Consider the following 25,854-nt stretch of genomic DNA (forward strand, 5'->3'; position numbering starts at 1 on the left):
TTTTAACCTTGATATCTATTTTAAAGTCAAGAAAGCCCTAATGGTCATGAACAAACTAGAATGGTACATTAGAACAGAAGTAGGTGAGGCACATTTTCCTCAGGTAAATTTTGTCAGTCCATTGTGCAAAATGCCTTGAAGCCCCCGGCTCAGTCTTTCCAGAAACCTGGATCTTCCACATTGCTGCCAACCCCAAAGACTACCGATTCTCCTCATTCCATTTATCAATATTGGCATAGTCAAGGCAGCTCAAATCCTTACTGTAGAATGGAACAGCTTCCATCATAGGCATTAAATTTCACCTTCTATAATTTTAAAAAGCGATCACAGAATTGTTACGGTACATTGGCTCTCTGAGCATTTTGGCTAAGTGCTAAACTCCAGCCCTTTCTCCATAATGCTATGCATTGTTTTGATGTAAATAATCATTCAATGCCCTCTTGAATACCTCAATTGGACCTGACTCCACCACACATGAGGCAGTGTATTCCAAACCCAGTCCACTCACTCAGCTCACATTAGCTTCTTTTATATCTGCTTCTTGATCCTTTTGTATATAGGAACAGTTTCTCCCTGTTCAAACTCCTCGTGGTTTTGAAAACTTATGTAAAATCTCACCTTAGCCACCTTCTACCCAAGGAGAACTGTCATAACTTCTCCAATCTATCCTCATAACTAAATTTCTCATCCCTGAAACCATTCTTGTAAACCATTATCTCCAATGTCTTCACATCTTTCCAGAAGTATGATGCCCTGAACTGTACAGAATAGTCCAGCTGAAATCTAAGCAGTATCTTACAACTTCCCTGCTCTTGTAATGAAACTCGGAAATCAGTATGCTTTATTAACGGCACTTTCTAACTGTCCTGCCACAGTAATGAGATATGTGCACAGACAGGTCTCCTTGCTTCGGCATACCCCTTAGAATGGTACCTAGTCTTTTATACTATGTCTCCATGTTCTTTATTCCAAAGATTATCACCTCACACTTCCCCCTATTAAAAGTCAACTGCCACTCATCTGCTCTCTCCATTATCATCTTTCTGGAGTCCTTCTCACAGTTTACAATCCTTCCAAAATTTTGAAATTCTGCTCTGTACACTTAAGCCTACATTAACTATGTATCAGGAAATGCCAACATCCTAATACCTCTCCTTGGGTAGCATCTTTCCCTAGAAAAACCCTCTTGCTCTTTGTTTCCTATCCCAGCCAACTTTGCATCTATGTTGCTACTGTCCCTTTTATTCTGTGATCTATCACTGGCTTCACAACTTTGTCATGTGGCACTGTATTGAACACCTTTTAGAAATCCATGGATGGCACGGTGGCTTAGTGGTTAGCACCAGCGTCCGAGGTTTGATTCCACTCTCAGGCAACTGTCTGGGTGGAATTTGCGCATTCTCCTCATGTATGGGTGGGTCCCTCCACGTGCTCCAGTTTCCTCCTACAGTCCAAAGATGTGTAGGTCAGGTGAATTGGCCATGCTAAGTTGCCCATAGTGTTAGGTGCATCATTCAGAGGGAAATGGGTCTTCAGAGGGTCGGTGTGGACTGGTTGGGCCGAAGGGCCTGTTTCCACACTGTAGGGAATCTAATCAAATCTAATCTAATCATGTATATCACATCAACATCATTACCTTCCTCAATCCTCTCTTTTACTTATTTAAAAAATGTAAGCAAATTAGATTGACATGATCTTATCTTAATAAATCCATGGTGACTCTTCCAAGTTAACCCACAGTTTTCTGTGTGATTATTAATTCTATCCCAAATAATTATTTTCTAGAAGTTTCCCCAACGTTAAAGTTAAACTTACTCAGATGTAATTACTGGGCCTATTTTTTAACTCTATGTTGAATGAGTGTATAATGTTTGCACCACCTTAAATCAAAGGAAGATTGAAAGATGATTGTCAGTAACTCTGCCATTTCCACTGTCCTTTCTTTCAACATCCTTGGACATATCTCATTCAGTAAGATCTCATATAAAACCTTATCAACTTTAAGCACTGACAGTTTGTCCAAAGCCATCTCAACAGTTTTAAACTGTTCTAATGACTGAGTTTCCTCCTCTGTCTCCATATCTTGGGCACTCTAAAATGTGTACTCTCTCATCATTGACTCAGCACCAATGAGATATTACCACTCAGCTAATGTATCAAAGCACTTCAGACCTCCCTGCTTTTTGTATTTTAACATTCACCATACTTTTCACATAATTAAAACTTTTATGATTTCTGGAAGTTCTTTTCTGCGTCTTCTTCATTATTTTGAATATTGTAAATAAAGTCAAACATTAATATCTATAATTTTAAGGTATTCATTTGCCTTTGGGCTTTAGACCCCAATTTATATCATCTTTACAAACATGTCCTTCCACTCCTAAAAGAATTGTACTTATGATCTCCATGTCTTCCTTCTCTTTTTAGTTTTATAATTTCCATGAATTTGTCCTCTTCCTGTTCTGTTTTTTAAAAACGTATCATCTCACATTCCTTGACATGATAATCATTTGAATCCACCTGGAAAATTTACAAGTCTGTCAGTCATCCTGCAGTCACTATACACCTAATAGTTAACAAAACTTCCTAATCTGTGGTATCTTAAATATGGTGATTTTAAGAAGGGCAAACACTCATTATTGTATACTGTTCCTTTAAATAACTTCATATTGTATTGTGATTGTAATTTTAATATCATGTGCCTTAACATTAAATCATGCATTTTGAGGGAATATTTCTACTACTTTTTGTTGAATGAGGACAGGATCAAATTCAACAATGGTACCCTCCTTTTGTCCAGTAAAGTTTAATTCTCAGCCTAGATGTGAAAAAAAAGAAATTTGGCTTAAGTTACCAAAAGCATTTTCACTCTTACACTAGTATGAACCAGCACACCCACAGAAGGGAGAAACTTGGAGACAGGTAGAAAAGAAAGAAGTGAAAACCTGTAAGTCATCATCATCTTTTACAGTCAGAGAGATGTACAGCACGGAAACAAACCCTTTGGTCCAACTAGTCCATGCCAAACATATTCTAATCTAAACTAGTCTCATTTGCCAGCACTTGGCCCATCTCCCTCTAAACCCCTTCCTATTCATATACCTATCCAGATGCCTTTTAAATGTTGTAATTGTACCAGTGTCTACTATTTCCTCTGGCAGCTCATTCCTCGATCCTTGTGGCACACCTCTGTTCGCAGGCCTCCAGTCTAAAAAACAACCCTCCACCACCATAAGATCATAAAACGTAGGAGCAGAAATTAGCCATTCAGTCCATTGAGTCTGCACTGCCATTCAATCATGGCTGATAGGTTTTTCAACCTTATTTTCCTGCTTTCGCCCATAACCTTTGATCCCCTTGACAATCAAGACCCTATCTATTTCTCTTTTAAATATACTCAATGACCTTGCCTCCACAGTCTTCTGTGGCAATGAATTCTCCAGATTTACCACTCTCTGGCTGAAGAAGTTTCTCCTTATCTCCATTCTGAAGGGTCTTCCCGTTACTTGAAAGCTGTACCCTTCGTCTCTCCTACCAATGGAAACATCTTTCCAACATCCACTCTGTCCGGGCCATTCAATATTCTGTTAATTTCAATTAGATCCCCCCTCATCCTTCTAAACTCCATTGAGTATAATCCCAGAGTTCTCAAATGTTCCTCATATATTAAGTCTTTCATTCATGGGATCATTCTTGTGAATCTCCTATGGACCCCCTCTAGGTGCAATACATCCTCTGTGCAGTATGGGGTCCAAAATTGCTCAAAATACTTTAAATGTGGTCTGATTAGAGCCTTTTAAAGCCGCATAGGTACATCCCTGCTTTTATATTTTAGAACTTTCAAGGTGAATAACAACATTGTATTTGCCTTCCTAATTACTGACCCAACCTGCAAGTTTACCTTTAGAGAAAGCTGGACTAGGATTCACACCACCCTTCTGCCTTCTACCTTTGAGCCAGTTCTGTATCCAAATGGCTAGTTCTCACTATATTCCATGTGATCTAACTTTGCTAACCTAGTCTACCATGAGTAACCTTGCTGAACACCTTACTGAAGTCTAAAAAGAGTCGAGTGTAGGGCGCTGGAAAAGCATGGCAGGTCAAGCAGCACGTGAGGAGCAGGAAAATCGACATTTCAGGCTTTTGCCCAAAACATCGATTTTCCTGCTCCTCGGATGCAGCCTGATCTGCTGTGCTTTTCCAGCACCATACTCTTGACTCTAACTTCCAGCATTTGCAGTCCTCACTTTCACCTGAAGTCTATACAGACCATGTCCACCGCTCTGCTCTCATCAATCCTCTTCATTACGTCTTCAAAAAACTCAATCAAGTCAGTGAGACACGATTTCCCATGCAAAAGGCCATGTTGACTATCCCTAATCATGATTCCTGATGAAGGGCTTTTGCCCGAAATGTCGATTTTCCTGCTCATTGGATGCTGCCTGACCCGCTGTGCTTTTCCAGCACTATTCTAATCTTATCCCTAATCAGTCCCTGCCTTTCCAAATACACATAAATCCTGTCCCTCAGGACCCCTTCAACAACTTATCCAATACCGATGTCAGGCTCACCAGTTGATAGTTCCCTGGCTTTTCCTTAGCACCTTTCTTAAATAGTGGCACCATGTTAGCCAACCTCTAATCTTCTGTAATTTACCTGTGGCTATCAATGATACAAATAGCTCAGTAATCATTTCCTAGCTTACCACAGAGGTTTAAGGTACACCTGACCAGGTTCCGGAGATGTATTCACCTTTATGCATTTTAAGCCAACTAGCACCTCCTCTTCTGTAATATGGACATTTTTCAAGATGTTGCTATCTATTTCCCCATGTTCTATGTCTTCCATCTCCTTTTGCAAAGTAAACACTGATGGAAAAACTCATTTAATACGTCCCCCATCCCCAGCGGTTCTACACATAGTTTGCAACAAACTTTTGTTTGCGTTTATAATTGTTACTTGCAAGTTTACTTAATACCAGTCAAACTGGTCAGAATCAGTTAAGTGATCAGGGTATTTATACAGAATCTGGACACTGAAATGAATCCTTTGGTGCTTTGATTTCCGATTAATAATGGTCAGCTGGCAACTTAACTCAAGCCTTGGAACAATTACTGTAAGATATCCTACAAAGAATAATTTAAATAAGGCATTTCTCTCATAAATCATTCCAGTGGGACATAAGATTTCCCACGCTCATTGATATCACAGATTTAATTATTTCACCTGTAACTGATTAATCCCAAGGAAACATCATTGGCACATTGGTAAATTTATAAAAAAAAAATTATTCTATAGTTTGGAGCATTTTGAGAAGTAAGAGATTATAATAGAGTCATAGACATGTACAGCATGGAAACAGACCCTTCGGTCCAACCCGTCCATGCCGACCAGATATCCCAACCCAACCTAGTCCCACCTGCCAGCACCCGGCCCATATCCCTCCAAACTCTTCCTATTCATATACCCATCCAAATGCCTCTTAAATGTTGCAATTGTACCAGCCTCCACCACTTCCTCTGGCAGCTCATTCCATAAACGTACCACCCTCTGCATGAAAGAGTTGCCCCATAGGTCTCTTTTATATATTTCCCCTCTCACCCTAAACCTATGCCCTCTAGATCTGGACTCCCCGACCCCAGGGAAAAGACTTTGCCTATTTATCCTATCCATGCCCCTCATAATTTTGTAAATCTCTATAAGGTCACCCCTCAGCCTCCGATGCTCAAGGTAAAACAGCCCCAGCCTGTTCAGCCTATCCCTGTAGCTCAAATCCTCCAACCCTGGCAACATCCTTGTAAATCTTTTCTGAACCCTTTCAAGTTTCATAACATCTTTCCAATAAGAAGGAGACCAGAATTGCACGCAATATTCCAACAGTGGCCTAACCAATGTCCTGTACAGCCGCAACATGACCTCCCAACTCCTGTACTCAATACTCTGACCAATAAAGGAAAGCATACTAAACACCTTCTTCACTAGCCTATCTACCTGCGACTCCACTTTCAAGGAGCTGTGAACCTGCACTCCAAGGTCTCTTTGTTCAGCAACACTCCTTAGGACCTTACCATTAAGTGTATAAGTCCTGCTAAGATTTGCTTTCCCTAAATGCAGCACCTCGCATTTATCTGAATTAAACTCCATCTGCCACTTCTCAGCCCATTGGCCCATATGGTCAAGATCCTGTTGTAATCTGAGGTAACCCTCTTCGCTGTCCATTACACCTCCAATTTTGGTGTCATCTGCAAACTTACTAACTGTACCTCTTATGCTCGCATCCAAATCATTTATATAAATGACAAAAAGTAGAGGGCCCAGCACCGATCCTTGTGCACTCCACTGGTCACAGGCCTCCAGTCTGAAAAACAACCCTCCACCACCACCCTCTGTCTTCTACCTTTGAGCCAGTTCCGTATCTAAGTGGCTAGTTCTCCCTGTATTCCATGAGATCTAGCCTTGCTAATCAGTCTCCCATGGGGAACCTTGTCGAACGCCTTACTGAAATCCATATAGATCATATCTACTGCTCTGCCCTCATCAATCTTCTTTGTTTCTTCATCAAAAAACTCAATCAAGTTTGTGAGACATGATTTCCCACGCACAAAGTCATGTTGACTATCCCTAATCAGTCCTTGCCTTTCCAAATACATGTACATCCTGTCCCTCAGGATTCCCTCCAACAACTTGCCCACCACCAACATCAGGCTCACTGGTCTATAGTTCCCTGGCTTGTCCTTACCACAGTGGCACCACGTTTGCCAACCTCCAGTCTTCCGGCACCTCAGCTGTGACTATCGATGATACAAATATCTCAACAAAAAGCCCAGCAATCACTTCTCTAGCATTCCACAGAGTTCTTGGGTACACCTGATCAGGTCCTGGGGATTTATCCACCTTTAACCGTTTCAAGACATCCAGCACTTCCTCCTCTGTAATCTGGACATTTTGCAAGATGTCACCATCTATTTCCCTACAGTCTATATCTTCCATATCCTTTTCCACAGTAAATACTGATGCAAAATATTCATTTCGTATCTCCCCCATTTTCTGTGGCTCCACTTCAGCAACTTTAACTGTAAAGGGAACATATTGGTTGTTTGGATTTTCTTTTAGCAATGAGGGTAAATAATTCATTAGGTGAATAATTCCAAACAATTCAATTTTAAGTGTCTGTCCTTACTTTAGCAGTAGCACAGTTGCGTATGAGTCAGAATTTTATGTTTGAAATCCTGCTGCAGAAGCTTAAATACATATTCTAGTCTAATATACTAGTATGGTTTTGAGGGGGTGCTGTGTTGTCAGAATTGCCATCTGTTGAATGAGATGTTAAAGCATCTCTGGTTTCCTCTCTTACGTACACATAAAGGATCCCAAGGCACACCTTGAAAATAGAGGAATTTTCCCCAGTGGCCTGGCTAACATTTATCCACAACCCAAATCATTAAAATGTAGATTATCTGCTCACTATTTTACATGGAAACTTGTTGAGCATAAACTGGTTGCTGCATTTTCAGCAGTAACTACACTCCATTTACTGTCAAGGACTTTTGGATATCCTGAGCTGGTGAAAGACATGATGTAAGTGCATTTTCTTTCTTTCTGTCTAATTAACCAACACTAGAATCATTAACTGAGAGAAAGAATAGATTAAAAAACCATTATTTCTGCAAATTAATTTTTACATTGTACACAGTTGTTAAAGTTTAGAAATACTGAATATGGAAAGGATATAAGAACTTCTTTGGTTTTACTAGTGCTTGTAAAACAAACATTACAAAATGTGTGTGATAGTTCAGTATCCCAAGCCTAGCATCATTGATAGGATTGGCATAATAATGCCAAAAATACTATACAATAACTTGTTCATCTAAACAACAAAAAGCATATCAGGGGTTTACATTATTCCATTATTTGAATTTTCATTTAACTTAAAATTATGTCAAAAATGCTTTTATATTCACTGCTTCATCAGAAGTTGGAATTCAAAAAATTAAATTTGAGGCATTACTTCAATTCTGTATGTGATTTGTGTCAGATGCCGAGAAAGGCTTTTTTTACCCACTTGAATATACATATTATTGTTGAGTGGAAATAGAGAATAGTTGAAGAATATTACTATGCAGAAGTGTAATATGTTTACCACAGAGTTAGTTTGGATTTAATTAAGGTAGAGAGCATTTCGTAGAAATTAAAGTATTTGCTTACATAAATTCACTTCCAACCTCCCATTATTCAAAAATTACATTCATCGAGGAATATAGAGCTTTAGATTCATGTTTACTGTTGATGCCAAGTTAGGAGGAACATTACGTTGTGCAGTTTGAACTCAGAAGTTACAAGGATAGATGAAAAAAACAGGTAAAACTGGCAGAAAAATCAATATGTGGAAACTTGATCCAATAAAGACAAGCAGAAAAATGTTAATATCAATGAGACTAAGAACTACGGAATAGCAAGGGAATTCAGAAATCCAGCTACACTGTTATTAAAATAAAATCATATTAAGAATATTGGTCTTTATCTCAAGGTGGCTAGAGTATAAAGGGATGAAAATGATGATTACTTTTGCAGCACCTTGCTCATAAGAAAGGAACAAAAAAGGCAGTGAGAAAAGGAAAGTAGTAAATGTACAAACAAAAAGCACCACATAAAGGCGAACTTTTCCCATCAGTTACAGGTCACTGCTCAAAAGTACTCTGCATTTTAGATATTGAAATTCAACATATATGCTAAAAATAAGTTTTTTAACATTTACGATTGTGCATATATGAATTGAATGATCATTTGTAAAGTTTTCAATTACATTTTTAGAGATGTTTTATGTCGTATTCACTCAAGTTAAATTTTATCTCAATAAATTTAGTATGTTATAGATAAAATATTTAATATTTGTTCCCAAGTCGATTTTAGCACCATAGCGCACTAAAAAATGTGAAAATTGGACAAGCAAAAGTATAGCAGAGACTCATTTTTCAGCCAAGAGTACAAAAAGAAGCTAAACTAGTTCAGTCGCAGCTGGTATACTGGGTACAGTCATAGTTGCTTTGCTCTGGAAAGATGTGAGGCCATTGGGGAGAGTGCCAAAAAGGTTATGAGAATGGGTTAGGAGCTGTGGAACTTTAATTTCACAGATTTTATAAGTTAGGACTATTTTCCTTTGAGATCAGGAGGTTGAAGGAGAGTTGATAAAATATTCAAAAAGCATGAAGGGTTTGAAAAGATAGTGGAAATCTATTCAAACTGACAAAAGGATGGAGAAAGAGGCATCAAAGATTTAAGGTAATTGACAAAAAATGTCTTGGAGGCACAAGGAAAAATGTTTTCATTAAAAGACTGAATAAAATCTGGAATACATTCCTTCACAGTGTGGCGAGGATTTCAAATCAATTGAAGCAGGAATTGGATTATTATCAGAAAAGGAAGAGCATGCAGGATCACAGAGAAATGGCCAGGTAGCACTGCGTGAATTTCCTCAAAGAACTGTCAGAGACAGAATGGGCTGAATGGCTTCAGTCTGCACTACCACAATTGTGTGAAATTGCAATTTAAACTCCCAGTGAAAACACTCCAAAAAAATAAAATCACCTGGTCTTCCCCCCCCCCCCCAAGTCAGATCACATAACTGCAGAGGTGAAATGTAAACTAAATATTAATATTTTAAGGAACCAAAACTTAAGTCTTTAAAAGAGTTTTTTTTAGTATTCCATAGAACAATTTTGGGTTAGAAATTGTATGTTGTGTTCAAAACTGGATAATTTTCCATTAAATTCTTATACAGTATGAATCCTTACCACAATGCTATTTTAACGGGGGAGGGGAAGAAAATGGCCTTTACTCTTCAATTTGGCTTTGATAGTTCTTAGTCTACGTACATGCAATAGCGTTTATTTACGCAGACTCAATAAAAAGGCTGCAATATTGACTTTGCTGTATAAATGTGTTGAAAGTCGATGAAGTTCAAAGGTAACAGCAAAATGGGCGTTTAGGAAAGAGCTCTAGAGTTCCACTATCTAACATAGAATAAAAAGTAATATAACTGAACGTACTGTAGATCCAAGCTTAGGAGGGGGATGGGGCTGAAATCACATTAATTTTCATATGTCATGAATAATTCCGTAAACCTTCAAAAGGAAACAGAACGTTTAAACATTTCAACAAAAGGATCTGCGGCATGTTATTTGCAAGGTAATCATAACGTCATTTAACAGATTTCACATAGATGCTAAATGCATACATATTCCGAATGTTCCTCTCCACGCCCTCTTTCCACATTATTATGCCCTCCATTTAGAGGTCCAGCAGCGACCAAAAATTGCTAAACAAAATTTATGCGAACAGTAACCTCATCAACTCTGGGCGTTTCATCAGGAGAACCGATTTTCTCGGCTATTTTCAAAGACCTATCTTTACTTGTATAACACCTTATGTTGTTCCACTGACTTGAGCTGTTGCACCTTGGACTGTAGTTAGACTGCTTTAGCACTCAGCACTCTTGGGGGGCGGGGGTGGGGTGATGTAAAATCAAACTGCAGGATGTTGGAGAGGAAGATTCGTTGTTTAAAAAGTCACACCTCCCCATCCCACCCTCCAGCAACCGGAGATGTTGAGACAGGGGATACATTTTTGAGGAAATGCAAGTTTCTTTTAGGCCAGTGTACGTGGGCTAATTTCCTTCCAGAATCAGAGCCGCTAGAACTCAGACTACGATTCCTCATCTGTTCCTTTCAACTCTCGACTTTACTCCACGTCAAGCCCCGCCCACGCCCCGCGCTGATTGGTGCGCTGACGTCACGCAGCATTCCATTTCAGAACGTTCCCTGGATGCGGCGCAACTTGCGATTGGCTGAGCGCCGTGCCCTTGCACAGCCCTCGCTCACACTCTGTCATTCTAATTTTTTTGTTCTTTAACTGCAACCATCCTGTTTTGGTTAAACTGCAACTAACGAATCAAACTTGACCGCCGACTAAGGGAATAAAAGAAAAAAAGAGACCTCTTAAAACTATAGAAAGCATCGTCGACCGAAGCCGAATCTCTCAGTTTGCAGCCCAAATGTTGGGAATACTGCAACTTGTTCTTTATTTCTATATTCAGAGAGGAATAAGGGTGCGTAACAATGTAATTAAAAAGGCAGGAGCATGCGTAGGTTGGCAATGCTATCAGCCAAAAGGAGCAGATTCCCCGCCTACAAGAAATTGCTGGCGCCTTCTGATTGAACAGACAATCCGTCCATCAAACTATAGGCTGAGATTAAAATCTGAAGTGTTAATTAAGTTGTTTTTATGCAAATTCGCGTGCTCTGCTCTATAAATTTAGACTTGCGAAAAAAATTACTGGAAACAAATCTTGGATGAAACACGTTTAATTTGTCACCTTTTTTCCTCCCTAAAATACACAAAACTCATTTTCCATCAGCTCCAGTACACGAAAATTCACCACCATTATATCTGAAAATCTATTGCCCCAATAAGATTGCTTTTACCATATCAAGAATGAAAAGTACATCTGATAAACAACCTGTCCTCAATCTCCTTTTACCCCCTCCAAACTTTGCAACTGAATACAACTTTAAAACATTTAAATTAAGAGTAAATTTCCACTACAAAATATTTATTGCATTTGGATTAGGAAGTATACTTTGGAACAAGCTGTATTACAGAACTTGGAACAGTCAAGACTGAAAATCGAAAAAACTGTGAATGGTGTAAATCAGAAACAAAATCATAAATTGTTTAATTTGGGTTCTGAGGAAGGATCACTCGACCCGAAACCTTAACTCTGATTTCTCTCCACAGATGCTGCCAGAACTGCTGAGCTTTTCCAGCAATTTCTGCTATTGCTATAGAACAGTACAGCGCAGGAACAGGCCCTTCGGCCCACCTTGTCTACGCAGACCACGGTGCCATTCTAAACGGATTCCATCTGCCTGATATCCTTCCATGAATAAAAATAAACTATAAATGTCAGTTTTTTTAATGTTTTATAACAATGAACTTAAAACGAGAAGTTTCCAAATGTATTAAACAACTACATACTGTATAAGACGACGCATATTTTGATTCAAATAGAAAGCCAAACATGACATGTAACTGCTAAAGTTAGTTATTAAATATGTGCAGCTGTATCACTTTGTCTCGGGGGCTAGTGATGGAGCTGTGTTGGGAGGACGCCTGCGCACTAGGCTGCTCCGGCAGGGTTCCATTGCTCCATCCGGGTCCTCTGCATTAGCATTGGCAGCCGAGGCACAACTTTTCCTCGAGGCAAAGTGAAATCCCGGCGCGCTCGCACCCGCGGAATATAGTCCCTAGATTCAGCCGCTCGAACCGTTAACGGAAAAGTAGCGGCCGGAGCCCGGCGGCCCCGCGGCTCGAAGGCGTCGGTGTGGCGGCAACGCTGAGGCTCCGAGCCGGCCGACCCCTTGCCCGACTTGTTTTCGGGAGAGTTTTGTGAAAAATGGCGTAAAGTGAGTGATGAGTCCTGTGTCCGTACTAGCAAAGAGAGGCAAGAACTTGCTTTGCAGACTGTGTCTACTTGTTCTTTCGATTGTTTATGCCGGGTTATTTATTTATTTAATTATTTATTTATTTCAAAGCTGTTTAAGTTTCTTCGATTCTCGCAGACGCGCTTGTAAAAAGCATCCACGCCAGCAATCGCACGCGCACAAACAACTAACTTCAAATCGTTTGGATTCAAAGTGTCTGAAAAAGTGCTTTTGAAGTCCAGCCATGGAGATGCAAAGCCTTCAAGAGGCGCTGAAAGTAGAAATCCAGTGTCATCAGGTAAAAAAAGAACCCATTTCCTCTTTATGGTCTAAAGAGAGAATGAAAGAGGGAGAGCGAATCAAACCTATAATAAGCTGGGCATCTCTTAGCGACGTTTGGGATTTAAGGATCAATTAAGAGTAATAACCTGCTGGTGAGGTTGTTTGCATCCAAGGTCTTTAACTTTGAGACTAGTTTTTACTGGTGTTCGAGTTGAGCAACAAGGATTTGGAGTATTATTGCGGTTGGCTTGTGTATGTGTGTGTGTGTGTGTGTGTGGTGAGGAGATTAGTACGAGACTTGAATATTTATGAGATGCTCCAAACTGACTCAGTGTTTGCGTGCCTCTTTGTTCCTCCCAGTCATGATAACTTATATTGCTCTTTGACCTTTTATATTAAATTCATATCAATATCCTATTCCTGTTTTTGTTGTTTTTAGAAACTAGTTGCACAGATGAAGCAAGATCCACAGGTAAAATAGCTGATTCTTTAAGTCTTTTCTTTATCCAGTGTGTTCGTGAAGACAGACGATCAGAAACTTTATCAGCACAGATCTCATTTGGTAGTCAGCATAGCTGTAGAGTGTGCATGCCAAACAGTAATTGTTAACACTTTACTGAATTGAAATCGACAAATATTTATTTTCCGCCCATGTCACATTGCAGATGTAATTTTAAAAATACATTTTTTTTAACAGAACGGAGAACTTAAGAAACAGCTCCATGAAAGACAAACCCGAATAACATCCCTTAGCGAGAAACAAGTAAGAAATTAGTTTAGTTTCTGGTCAGGTATCGATGTGTGTAATAGCGATTTAGCGTTTGCGATGACTTTCACTAAAAGTAACTGTGGGGGAAGGGAGGAAGGAGGGGGAGTTGTTAACAATGAATGTGCAACCTTCTAAAGGTTGCATAATGTGTGGCGAAGGCTATATGCATCTAGATGAATTACTAAAGTTAAAATGTTGGTGTATATGTTGAGATGAGTTTGCTTCCAAATGAAGCGAAGTTGTGCGTGCGTTTAAGTTGACAAATTCTGAGGCGTCCATTTTGGATAGGTCGACATATTTTCCAAGTATGAAAAGAGAAGGGGAAAATCTGGCAACTAATTTGTACGTTAAGTTTATAATACCGATTTATATCCTCAAGCTCCCCACCCAGTTCCTGCTGGAATGCTTAACTAGTTTATTTGTGGTTTATTTGAGTTATAATGCTCTTACTTATCGTCTCCTTGTCCTGGTTTGACGTATGAACGATTGATTCGGGCTTAGGACCACTTTCCTTTTTCTTCTGTTGTGTGAATTTAGTCAGCGGGGTATTGATCGGGACGCGATTTGTTTTGGGGAATATATGAAAATATCGAAGTGCGTGAATATTGCTGCTGAGAACTCCGAAGGCCGACTTTGCATACTTGGAGCAGTTGATGGAGCTTGGCTTCTAGCGGAGAGCTCTGATTATTACAATGGAAAAAAAATTCAGCACCACGAACAGATGCCATTGAACGCACAGCTTGCTTTTGGCTCTGTCCAGCACTCAGCCCCTCAGCAATTTGGTGTATTTTTGCAAAACGATCACATTTTTGACCTCCCCTTAATTTCCAATAAAGGTTATCATAATCTCTTAAAATGCTTCATGAGAATTTAAAATCCAAACGCTCAGTATATTGAGTTTTTCTTAACTCCATTGATCTTGTTTCTGTTGGAATGCAGCTTGCAGCACCAAGTTAGCACTGCATCTTAATTTTGTTAGAGATCGAAATGGTAAATTCTGCAAGGATAATCAGTGATCTTGATCACTGTTTTTGAAGCTAATGATGGAAAGTGTCACTTTGTTTCTGGGATGAAGTAATTGTGTATATGTTGTTATTTATTTATTTTGCTAGTACATTCAATTTAGTAGTGGAAGCTTCCATTTTGTAAGGGGTGTTGTGTTTTTTTTTCTAACATGGAGAAAACTATGGAATGAAGAAATCACATTTGAAGTGTGGAGGGGGATGGGCATCATTCATGCTTAGCATTACCATTTTGATCGCATTGATATTTTGTGAGGGGGAGGGGCAGGAGGTGAGGGAGCATATAAACTGCTGCTTATAATCACTGTGTGTTTAACAAATCAGTTTTTGATTTATCAAAAAAACTGTTTCTTGCCTACTTCCCCCACCCCCATTATGGAAGAAGGTATTTTTGTCTTTTGATCACTCAGCATTTTTGTATTGTAGTTACAATTTTTTTTAAAAAAAGTGTACCAAAATCTCTTGAGTTACTCCTGCTTTATAATCACTTTATCAGACTTTATTTAGGTGGAAATAGCATGGATGTTTTTTCGCCAACTACTAGTAGGAAGAAACCAAAGACAACTATTTTAAAGTGCTGTATACAGTAATGTTTCATATCATACTGAACTGTAAAGTTCAATTGAACTAAACTTTCTTATAAAAAATGGATGTAAATTTCTCAGAGTGCTTATCTGAACTGGAATATGTGTTTATGCAGGCTAATAGCTTCCCAGTACATTGTCCAAATGGACATTTGTTCACAAGTTAAATGAAACAAGTATTAGTGGGCAGTTTGATCACAAGAAAAGGGTTTCAGTTCAGTACTTTGTTTCTGTAGTATTTGACATTTGGGATGGATGTTCCCTCCACCATTGAGATCACTTACTGAGCTCAAATAGGTGATTGAACTCAACTGAAGCTGGAAGTTTCTTACACAATTGACACTGAGTCAGAGTATTATTTACTCAGAGTTATCAGGGAATCTAGGAGCCTGATTCCCAAGTGAACAACAAACAATTGGAACACCTTGTATTGATATCTTTGGTTTGGTCACGTTTTAGAAACAACTTTTTTTGGAATTTGCACCGTGCTCGGGGAAAGTCAGCCTGTAATGAAATGGCAGAACAAACATTTGTGCTGAATTTTAACAAAATGTTGCGCATTTGAGATTCTGGATGTTTCAATAAAATTTGATCTCTTGATGTCAATTAATTTGTTAATTGTTTCTTGCATCTTTTGAAGTGCTGAGGAAAGGTTTACCTTTTATTTAGAATGTTGTAGATCTGTTGAGAACTACTTGATCACTTCGTTCTCCGTTACTTACTTTGTTTTAATGTAATTTATATTTGAAATCAACTGCAACTTCTAATATTAATCATTTTCTGAAAAAATAATCTTTGGAAAAATGATTTATTTCCTTCCGCTCTAATAAATGGGGAGGTTAAGAGTTTTTGTTCTGATTTAAATGTGAATGTTCTATTTCGTTTCTTTAATTGCTGGGTTAGCAACAGCATACTGAATTAAGTATTGCGATAATATCAAAGTATTTCACTTAAAAGGTAACTTTGTGCAAATTAGTTCCAATTAAAGGTACTTTGCAAAACGCTAATTTGCATTATATTGCTTACAAAAAACAATCTGATAATCTAGATCATCCTCTTTTCACGTTTGTTCTTCAAAATAAGCTGCTAAATTTTAATTTTGTTGAAAGATAAAGATTTCGTACTCACTGGGAATGCTTACACATGAAACAGCCTAAAACCATGAAAATCAATGATGTGTAAAATTGAACAAAATTTAAATTAAGGGACCACAAAACAAAGAGATTTGAAATGGTCAAAAACGAGTCCATGAATAACTGGTCAAATTGTTACAGTTAGGACTGGACATTACCTCTGCTAATGTGTAAACAACAATAAGTATTTTTGGTGCAAAGTCAAACTAATAAGTAATTATACAGTAGAAAGAAGTCTCTTTACAAAACCAGTATGCATTTTAATACAAATAGATTATGATGAAGCTGATTTGATAGTACTTTGCTGCCTTGCCAGTGAATCAGTGATAATGCAGTCTCTCTTTCTGTGATTTGTTACTTGGGCAACTGATGGGTTTGAAATTATTCACTACGTGCTTTCAGTGACCGAATGCTGATAGCAAATCCTTTGCCTGTATGAGGTTGTTTAATATAATTTAATGTAATGAAGCACAGTAATAATGCTTCTTAGTGTCACTTGACTGTTGTTTGAGCAGAGCATTATCCTTCACATAACATGATATAATATACAAAGAGCCCATTTGCTGGTTCAGTACATTATGTGCCATGAACAATTGTGTGTTTGTGTGTGTAGCAGCAATGTTGACTTGCGTTGTACTAATGTTTGGAAAACATATTTAAGGGCATATTATTTCTCCTTTATAAATATTACATTTCAAATTTAAGTGAAGTACTGACAGTGTTTACCAATAACTAGCAGGCTGTGATGAGCTTTTCTTTTGCATATGGCATTTACTTTTTCTGTTTCTCCCCACCCCACCCCCACTCAAACTGGCTAAAATAAGGCTGTTTTGTTTCTATTCTGTATGACACTTTCTAATTTCTCCCTTATTTTAAAATAGTTTTTTTTATACGCAGTACATCTCTTAATATTTATCCTGTTTTTTAAAAAGGCATGTAAATATTGATTGACTTGGAATTCATTACCAAACTGCCAAAATGGATGTAACTTTAATGCTTTGTCCTTTTGGGTATCTTATTAGGTGAATTGATTGTATGACAGGAATAAAATAGTTAATCTAGCTCAAATGTTTTGTTATACCTTGAAAACAAGATCAAAAGTACATGGCAAGTACTTTTTTTTAGTTTTTACTCTTCTTTCACTATGTAAAAACTTTTAAACAGATGTCTCACAAGTATCTGAATACCTTGCCCACTTCGTTGACCATTATTTGGCTCTTGCTTGGATGTTATCCAAAATTGGAGGATTTTATTGGTAGATAGAATCATAGAATCCCTACAGTGTGGAAACAGTCCCTTGGACCCAAAAGGTCCACACCGACCCTCCGAAGGGGAATGCACCCAGACCCATTCCCTTACCCTGGATTTACCCCTGACTAATGCACCTAACACAATGGGCAATTTAGCATGGCCAGTTCAGCTGACCTGCACATCTTTGGATTGTGGGAAGAAACCAGAGCATCCAGAGGAAACCCATGCAGACATGGGGAGAATGTGCAAACTCCACATGGACAGTTGCCTGGGCTGGAATTGAACCTGGGTCCCTGGCACGGTGAGGCAACAGTGCTAACCACTGAGCCACCATGCCACCCTATGCATGATAATCAACTTTGAAACCATCCTTACCTGACGCCGACAAGGGGTTGTGGATTGTAGTTTGAATTGTAATTCTGAATTATCTGATTCTTTATTTTTTAAGCTTGGAGGCATTGAGGGCAGTTTTGATATGGTTAAAGCCATCTGCTTGTAACCAGCTAACTGCATAGATCAGCAATTGAACAAGCTATATGGTTTTTGTGTTTGTCTCAGGAAAGGATACAATGCTAGCAAACAGTAGTCCAGTAATGATCACTATTACAGTCTAGAACTTTTTTCAAGATTTTACATACAAAGTCTTCAACTTGGTTTTTGCATAACTTTTGAATCTTTGTTACTGTTACTTTGATATTTTGTTATTTGTTAATTCTGAAAAAGGTGCTTTAAAAAAAAGCAAAAATCTGTTTAAAAAAATTTCTCCGTACCGTTGGAAATGTTCTGATCGAGATGATGTGATCTGAGCCTCCTTAGCCATTTCTGATTAAGCTGCTTATTTTTTTTGTGAAGTTGTAATTATACTTGTATGTCATATAGATCTGCTGAAGCAGCATAGTTCTGGCTGTAACCTTTGACAACAGCAATGTGGAAACATGTAAAGCAAACCTTTATTGTAGTTGGAAAAAAACATCATGAACTGCAAAGGGGTGCTGTCTAAACAGTGGGCAATTATATTAAAATAGATTTTAATTAATAATATAGTTATGGAAATACATTTGTTTTATGTGATTGATTAGAGAAAATCAATTTATATTACTCATTGTTTCTCAATTAGTGGAAGACTGATCTAATTTAGCAATTTAATATGGCTAGTTTAGTTTATTTTATACCAGCTTAGGTGAAATAAGTGGAAGTGGGAAAATGGCCAGGTTTCCACAATGTGAAATGGTTTAAATTTCTGACCAATATACTTGAAGTGATGTAGAATTTGATTTAATTTTGCTTCTAGGTTTTAAGTAAGCATTTTGGATAAAATTGCTATCTATTAACATGCATTCTTAAACTCCATGTGTATCTAGTGTGAGTTGGTTCAGAATGCTGCTTTGAATTCATCACAGCTAAGCTAAAGATGACCATTATTCATAATATGCTTTATAATCAAATTTCTTGGTTTGTGTTTTGCAATTGCCACTTTAGTTGAGTTAAAATACTTGTCAGTACTTTTATGAATGCATTTATTCCGTATAATTGTTTTCAGAATAGGGTTAAATTTGTTTTTTGTGTGCAAAACATCATTTTAAAAATCCCATCTTCAAGAGTTTATAACAGCAGTTCCTATTTTAACATTGGTTTTTGGCATTTGCACATGTTAAGTTGGCATAATGATGAAAATTAAGTTCTAAATCTATTGTTGACTTCATCTTTACCAGGAAAAATGTGAGTAATAGGGCAAATGTTCATACTGAAGTTCTAGACAGCTCTACCCCTCCCCCATCTAAACTCCCCTCCTGGTTGGTACCACGTCATAGAAAAAGCCATTTCCATTTGCAAAATGCAAGTTGATTTAAAAAAAATTGTGGCCTTCCAAAGTATATCTGAACTATCATAGTTTCATCTTGTTAAAATAGAGTGAGAGTACAAGGCTAATATTTATTATCCTTGAAAATGTGTGGGAACTGCTGCGCTCTATGATGAAGACCTTTCTCAAAATGCTAGTTGGGGAAAAGCATTCCAGGATTTTGACTTCAGTGGAGGAACACAATATTTACAAGTCAGGTTGGTGCATGAGATGGAGAGGAACTTGAAGTTGGTTCTGTTCCCAAGTGCCTACTACCATTCTAGGTGATGTATCTTGCTGATTTGGATAGTGCTGTTGAATAAGTTTGGTGTGTTAATGTATCCTAGATGACTGATTTTGAAACTTTCTTGATTGAAGGGTCTGTTTACAGTTTAGGAAGAAGGTGTCAATGAATACTAAGCAATCAAAGTTATAATATCAGATTGTACTGGTAATGTGAGAGGTAATATGAAATGTGTTTGGATAAGGTTTTCAAGAAAACGAATCTTTGTAGATGTTGATGCATTATTGGGTCCACTGGCTTCTCACCTGTAGTATCTCCCACCTCTTGTGTTTAGTGATAATATTTGTGAACTATTCTCTATTCACATATGTAACATGCATTTTTTCCTCTGTCTTTGTCAAAACGGCTCCCTCAACAAACATAAGTATTGTTGCGTTTTCTTTGTGTTAAGTTTTGAAAATCTTTGTTAAAGTATTCCCCTGTTTTAGCACAGCTGAGATCACCTTGCCCTTAACTCTTCCCACTGACCTGTCTCATATCCAGATTTCCTCTGTGTGCATTTCCCTCCGAGGTGAAGCAGGCAGCACCAGTTTTTGGACATGCAGTGATTGCAAGCTGCTTATTCACCTCTTCTTGATCATGGTACAATAGACACACTCGCACATTTTGGAGAGGGTGGATCAAGGATTCCTCCACACTGAACTCCATGATGTTTAATGACATCTGGCCAAACATGGGCAAGTAATGTACCTCTTATTGTTGATGAATAGAAGTCCTCCATGTTGAGCATGACTTGGAAGAAGCAGTGAAGATATCAAATGCATAGAATTTACTCTGTGTATGAGGTTTCAATGCCCATCAAAAAAAGTGGCTTGGCAGCAGCACTGCCAACTGAGCTAGCTGAATTCTGAAGAATGTAACTGCCAATCTAGACTTGCAGCAGATGGTGAGAGCAACAATACAAATGGGGGAGAAAAGCAACTCCCATATTTGCTGATATACCTACTGAAACATTTCTCACTGGTTGCATTTGTTCGAGTGAGCACTGGATAGTCTGTGAAGAGGTGACCTTTGTCTTCATACTGAGGGCATTTCATCATGCTGTGAACCATTGCAACAATACTAAATCAGATTTTAGACTACTATTAAACTGTTGGACCTTGGTTTAATGAGGAGTGTAGAAGACCATGTAAGAACATGGGTTAGGCACACCTAAAAAGAGAGTGCCAACCTTTTGGAGGTACAGCATATGAATGCTTAAAACACAATAAGCATGCTTAGGACAGTTTAGTTGTCCTTCAACCAGCTGATTAGATTCAGACTCTGAAGTCTGCCATGTTTCAATCATGAATAGTTCTTGTCAATGGAACAACCAGTGGAAGGAAGAGATGCCATGAATATTCCCATCCTCAAATACATAATTCAGCCAGTGAATGTAAAAGGCAAAGTTGAAGAGTCTGCAAACATCTTTTAAAAGAAAGTACCAAATAATCCAGCTGCTGCTCCTCCTGAGGCTTCCAGCATAACAGCCTGCACTCTGTAAATTTTGTTCTTTCTCCTTGATATTGAGAAATGGTTGGACAAGTTTGTTATAGCAAAAGCTAAAGATCCTGACAACACTCTGGCTGCAGTGCTGAAGTCTTGCACTTATGGACTGTTGTTCCAGTATAGCTGCAACACTGGCATTTGCCCAACAAAGTGAAAAATTGCCCAGATCCATTCTGACCATGCAAGGCAAAACAAATCTCATCCTGCTAATTACAGCTGTATAGCCTAATCTTTGGAAGTGTTGTCGAAAGTGCTATCGTGAATAACGAGTGATGAATAATCTGCACAACTTTATACAGTGAGGTTGCGCCAGGACAACAACTCTCCAACCTCATTGTAGCTTTAGTTCAAATGTTATAAAGGTTTGAAGTGAAATGGGAATGATTACCTGGGCATCAAAGACTGCTGGTACAATTGAAGTTAATGGGAATGGAGGTTAACTTTCCAGTGGTTGATCTGAACCATTATTCATGCTTGATTGTGTTTGTTGTGATTTCAATGATTTCATGAATTGTTACAGGAGTTCAAGCTGTTGTCAACTGGTTTATAACTGACCAGCTTTCCACCATTAAATATTTGTTGCTAGTGACATTGAGAAGTAGTGAATAGTATTGAACAAATATGGAAGTCAGTGCCTGCATGCTTCAAGGTATGGGCACCATTCAGACATGGGCTGACTAATGGTAGCTAATAGTGTCAGGCATTGAACATGCCTAACTGAGTCATTGTTAGGCTACTTTAAAGAGTAATTGAGAGTTGCTGTATTGGTGTGGGACAGGAGTCCTTTATAAATCACATTGTTGGGATGGCAAGTCTGAATTGGTTCAATTCAATGACATGGTCAATTAAATTATAAAGTTTGAATCTATGTTGAGATTAAAATTTAGTTTTTCAACTTCTGAACAATGTCGACCATATGTTTGTCCTAGGAGCCCAACTGCTAATTCGTTTGAAAATACATGACTTATTCTACCAGGTGGGCACTTGTATCATTTTTGTTGACATGGTGCTTATATTTGTTATCTTGCCATGCCTTAAATTGCTTGTTGAACACATTACTTATTTTTCATGTGAAGTAGAAAAATATGCAACATAACTGAGTTTTCAAATATTGCCGGGTGTCATCAGTGCAGCCTTCTTTGCACGCTCGGATTTTGGCTTTGAGAAGACAGTTATCCACTATGTCTCAATTCAGCATTCTCTTGGACCACATGATACATAGCCAGATGTGAAGAATAGAATTGCAAATTAATTCTTACTACTTTATTCTAGTCTCACTTCACAAATTGTTATCACCAGGACTATCTTTTTAATTTTTCCTTATATTGCAGTAGTTTGGGGTAGCAGATAACTAATTTGAGAAAATAATCTTGGTTCTCAGAGATTAAGAAACAATTTAACGATGAACTCCATATTCACAGAATTGCAGAAATGTTAGTGTGGAAAGAGGCCATTGTCTGTACCAGCTCTCTATACTTTACATAATGCCATTCCCCTGCCTCCTCACTAGACATGTGAAACTGTCCATTATTAATAAAACACTCTTAGTTCCCTTGGGATGGGCTGTTGTTCTGGGAGTGTGCTGACTGTCTTTCAGTTCCTTTTTAAAAGTGGTCATTCTTCATGCGTGAACCAAAAGAGTGAGTACCTAATAGGGGTTTTTAAATCTTTATCTTTGTCAACTTGTGTTCATTTGATAATTGATTTTTAAGTGAGGTAGGAGCCAACATTTTGATTTCACAGGTTGAGGTACAGGAATTAACTCAGTGGCGTGTTTGTGGCTTGTCAGAACTGTGCTCTCTTTACTAAATTCCACACCTAATAGGAACAGTGTCACTGCACAACTGTCTGATAGGAAATTCCAGAATATTGGCCTAGTAACAATAACGGAATGCCAAGAGAAGACCAAGTTAATACAATATTGGAATTATATATAAAGGGTGTTCAGATGACATTGGGCTTCTGGTATTTAGTATTGGTGGACAACTCCAAGAAGGAGTTGCTGCAGAAGTAATCTTTGAATCTTTGAGTTATTTGTGGGCTTGACACAAAGAGAGAATTCTAGGTAAATACTTTGCACTTAGTCTGAATAATCAAAGAACTAGGAATTGAGGAGGGACCTCACAAATAGATGGTTGAGAAAGCAAGAACTCTCAACTTTTAATGGAACTAATGCCCATAATTTTCAAGGGATCTAACACAGTGAATTCACAAACTGCATAGACATGTACTATTTTCCACCTGAGAATAGTTAGTTTGTGAGAAGCCCTTTTTTTAAACATCTTTTATGCCTCAAAGATCGATATGCACATACAGAACCAGTAATGGAACAATTTTAAACATCACTATCATAAACTTTTTGACAGGGTTTAAAAAAAATGTTTGAAAGTCTATTTCTTTAATTGACCAGGAGTTTTTACAGATAGCTTTCACCTCCAAAGTGAACAGTAGAGCATAAATATAGAATCTAGAATAGATACAAGTAAAAAGAAAATGCAATTTAGTGTTGTATTAAAGAGATAATAAAAATCACAGGTGAAGTAGAAGTAAAAAGAAAAATTCTTAAAGGAGAAGGGATGAGAGAGTAAGCAGACATTATAAACTTGAAAATATACTCTTCAATTAAAATTCAAGTATAAGTTATATCAATAAAGCTGCTTTTACTGGTTGAGTAACTTTACAGTAAATGTTCAATTCGCAGAAGTGTAAATGCTTAATCCAAAACCAACTACTGTAAAACAGATGTCATTTTCCACTTTCCTTGGTGAGCTGGCCATCTAAGAGCTTGAAAGAACTGAACAAGTTACAAAAGGCGAGTATAGAATGACTAGAATACAAGGAGATTTATAAATAGATGCTTAGAGATAAAATATCAATTCTATAGTTTGTCTTGAACTTGAATCTGAGAGAGTTCAACTATAACTGATTCTGAAGCCCATTCTCTAGTAACCCACTTATGGGAAATTGAACTGCCACAAATGGTAACGTAGACAAACATAAAACAAATCACTGAAATCGTGGTGATAAAGAATGTTAGAGCATCCTATTTAAGTTACACTCCCAAACTTGAGCAAATTTTCATTGGGTGTCAAAGTGTGAATGAATGCATGGATGGGGTGAGGATGGCAGGGGTGCAGAATGCATGAAAGACAGAAACTGAAGACCATTTTTTAAAATTGAAAGTCTTTTATTTAAGTGCTTTTGCACACCAGTGTGTAACTCAGGACAAGAGTTGGAACTGGAGGGCCGACCCAATTTCTGAAATTAGTATCAATATCAAATATTCTCAGATCTGATGTACAGCAGAATACAGTGGAGTAAAAAGAAAACTGTGTACCTGTTCACAAACATACCATTGTTCAAAATAAGAAAGGCAGTGTTTTCATTTTAAATACAAGGAATCACTGTATCCTTTTCAACAAAGCAACCAATTTTACGTAAAAGCAATACACATTGTAGGATAAAACATTTTACAAAACCCAGAGGCATTTTAAGCTTGAAAATATGCAACAGTATTTGACTTCATAATATTAAAAATCAAACCGATGAATTCCTGTTGCAGGTCTGATAGGAGAAGCTATTCAAGAAACTAAATTATAAAATAGCTTAGGAAATTAATGGTAAATTAGTTGATCGTTACGTCATAGAACAAAAGGTTACACTTGAACATAATCAGGATTCATTGTCAAAATTGTCAAAGCAGTTGTATGTTCCTGAGGTAAGATGCTAAGAATAATGTGCAAAGATGAGAAAATAAATGATACCGCAGAGCTCTGAAAACTGGTTCTCCTGAACGCTGTGTAATAAAATGTGTTGCTATGATACAAGCTGCTAAAGAAGTTCATTAAAGGCCGTTAAACAAAGCTGCCAGACTTGATTCCTTTTAAAGACTGCTTATTTGATTTCAGACTGTGTACTCATAATTAAAATCCACTGTGTGAGTGATTTGGAGTTCTCACTAACTCCACTGTACACATACAGCTGAGGCAAAAGTAACTCCAAGCAATTGTCTCATTCCAAAGCAAGTTCTGTAGTTCAGCAAAGATTGAAGTTTCACACCATTTTGTAAGAATGGTGGATAATGCAGGTATGTTATTAAGTGCTACCTAACATGCTTTCTGTTACTCTCTTAAAGATGATAAGGGTGGCATGGTGGCTCATGGTTATCACTGAGGCCTCACAGCGCCAGGGACCTGGGTTTGATTCCGGCCTCAGACAGCTGTGTGGCGTTTCCATATTCTCCCCCATGTCCGCATGGATTTCCTTCCACAGTCCAAAGATGTGTAGGTTTGTGCATTGTCCATGGGAAGTACATTCCGACAGGATAGGTAAGGGTGGGGAGTTGTGGGTGGGATGCTCCTCAGAAGATCACTGTGGACCCGATGGGCCGAATGCCCTGTTTCCACACTAGGAATTTTATGATAATAGTTGGTGTTTGGCTAAAAATGCACAGACACATTTGACTAAGCAATTATTCTTGGTTTGCAGTCATCAGTACGGTAATCATAAAGGTAAACATGGTTGACCTTCTCTAACCTTTGTGATGGAGTGTTTGAAACCTGAAGGTGGGACTGATCATTTTTATCCTTGGTTTCCTGCCACAGAAGATGGTGGAGTTTGCAAAACGAACCTGGCATCTTGCTGGTTAGTACGTCTCAGTGGTTGGACAGGTAAATATTCAGTAAACTACTGAATATTGCAA

The 25,854-nt window shown here is 38.0% G+C and overlaps 1 protein-coding gene across 1 annotated transcript in view; it reads left to right on the forward strand.

Moving 5' to 3' along the window:
- The first annotated feature begins 12,266 nt into the window (after positions 1-12,266).
- phf21b (PHD finger protein 21B) overlaps positions 12,267-25,854 on the forward strand; it is a 212,883-nt gene continuing 199,295 nt past the window's right edge. The window contains exons 1-4 of the mRNA XM_060839457.1: positions 12,267-12,461; positions 12,591-12,777; positions 13,201-13,233; positions 13,459-13,524. Coding sequence (XP_060695440.1) covers positions 12,724-12,777; positions 13,201-13,233; positions 13,459-13,524 — 153 coding nt within the window. The 5' untranslated portion in view covers positions 12,267-12,461; positions 12,591-12,723. The remainder of the gene's footprint in view (positions 12,462-12,590; positions 12,778-13,200; positions 13,234-13,458; positions 13,525-25,854) is intronic.

The sequence above is a fragment of the Hemiscyllium ocellatum genome, chromosome 19, assembly GCF_020745735.1.
Source record: "Hemiscyllium ocellatum isolate sHemOce1 chromosome 19, sHemOce1.pat.X.cur, whole genome shotgun sequence".
In the NCBI taxonomy this organism is placed as follows: domain Eukaryota; kingdom Metazoa; phylum Chordata; class Chondrichthyes; order Orectolobiformes; family Hemiscylliidae; genus Hemiscyllium; species Hemiscyllium ocellatum.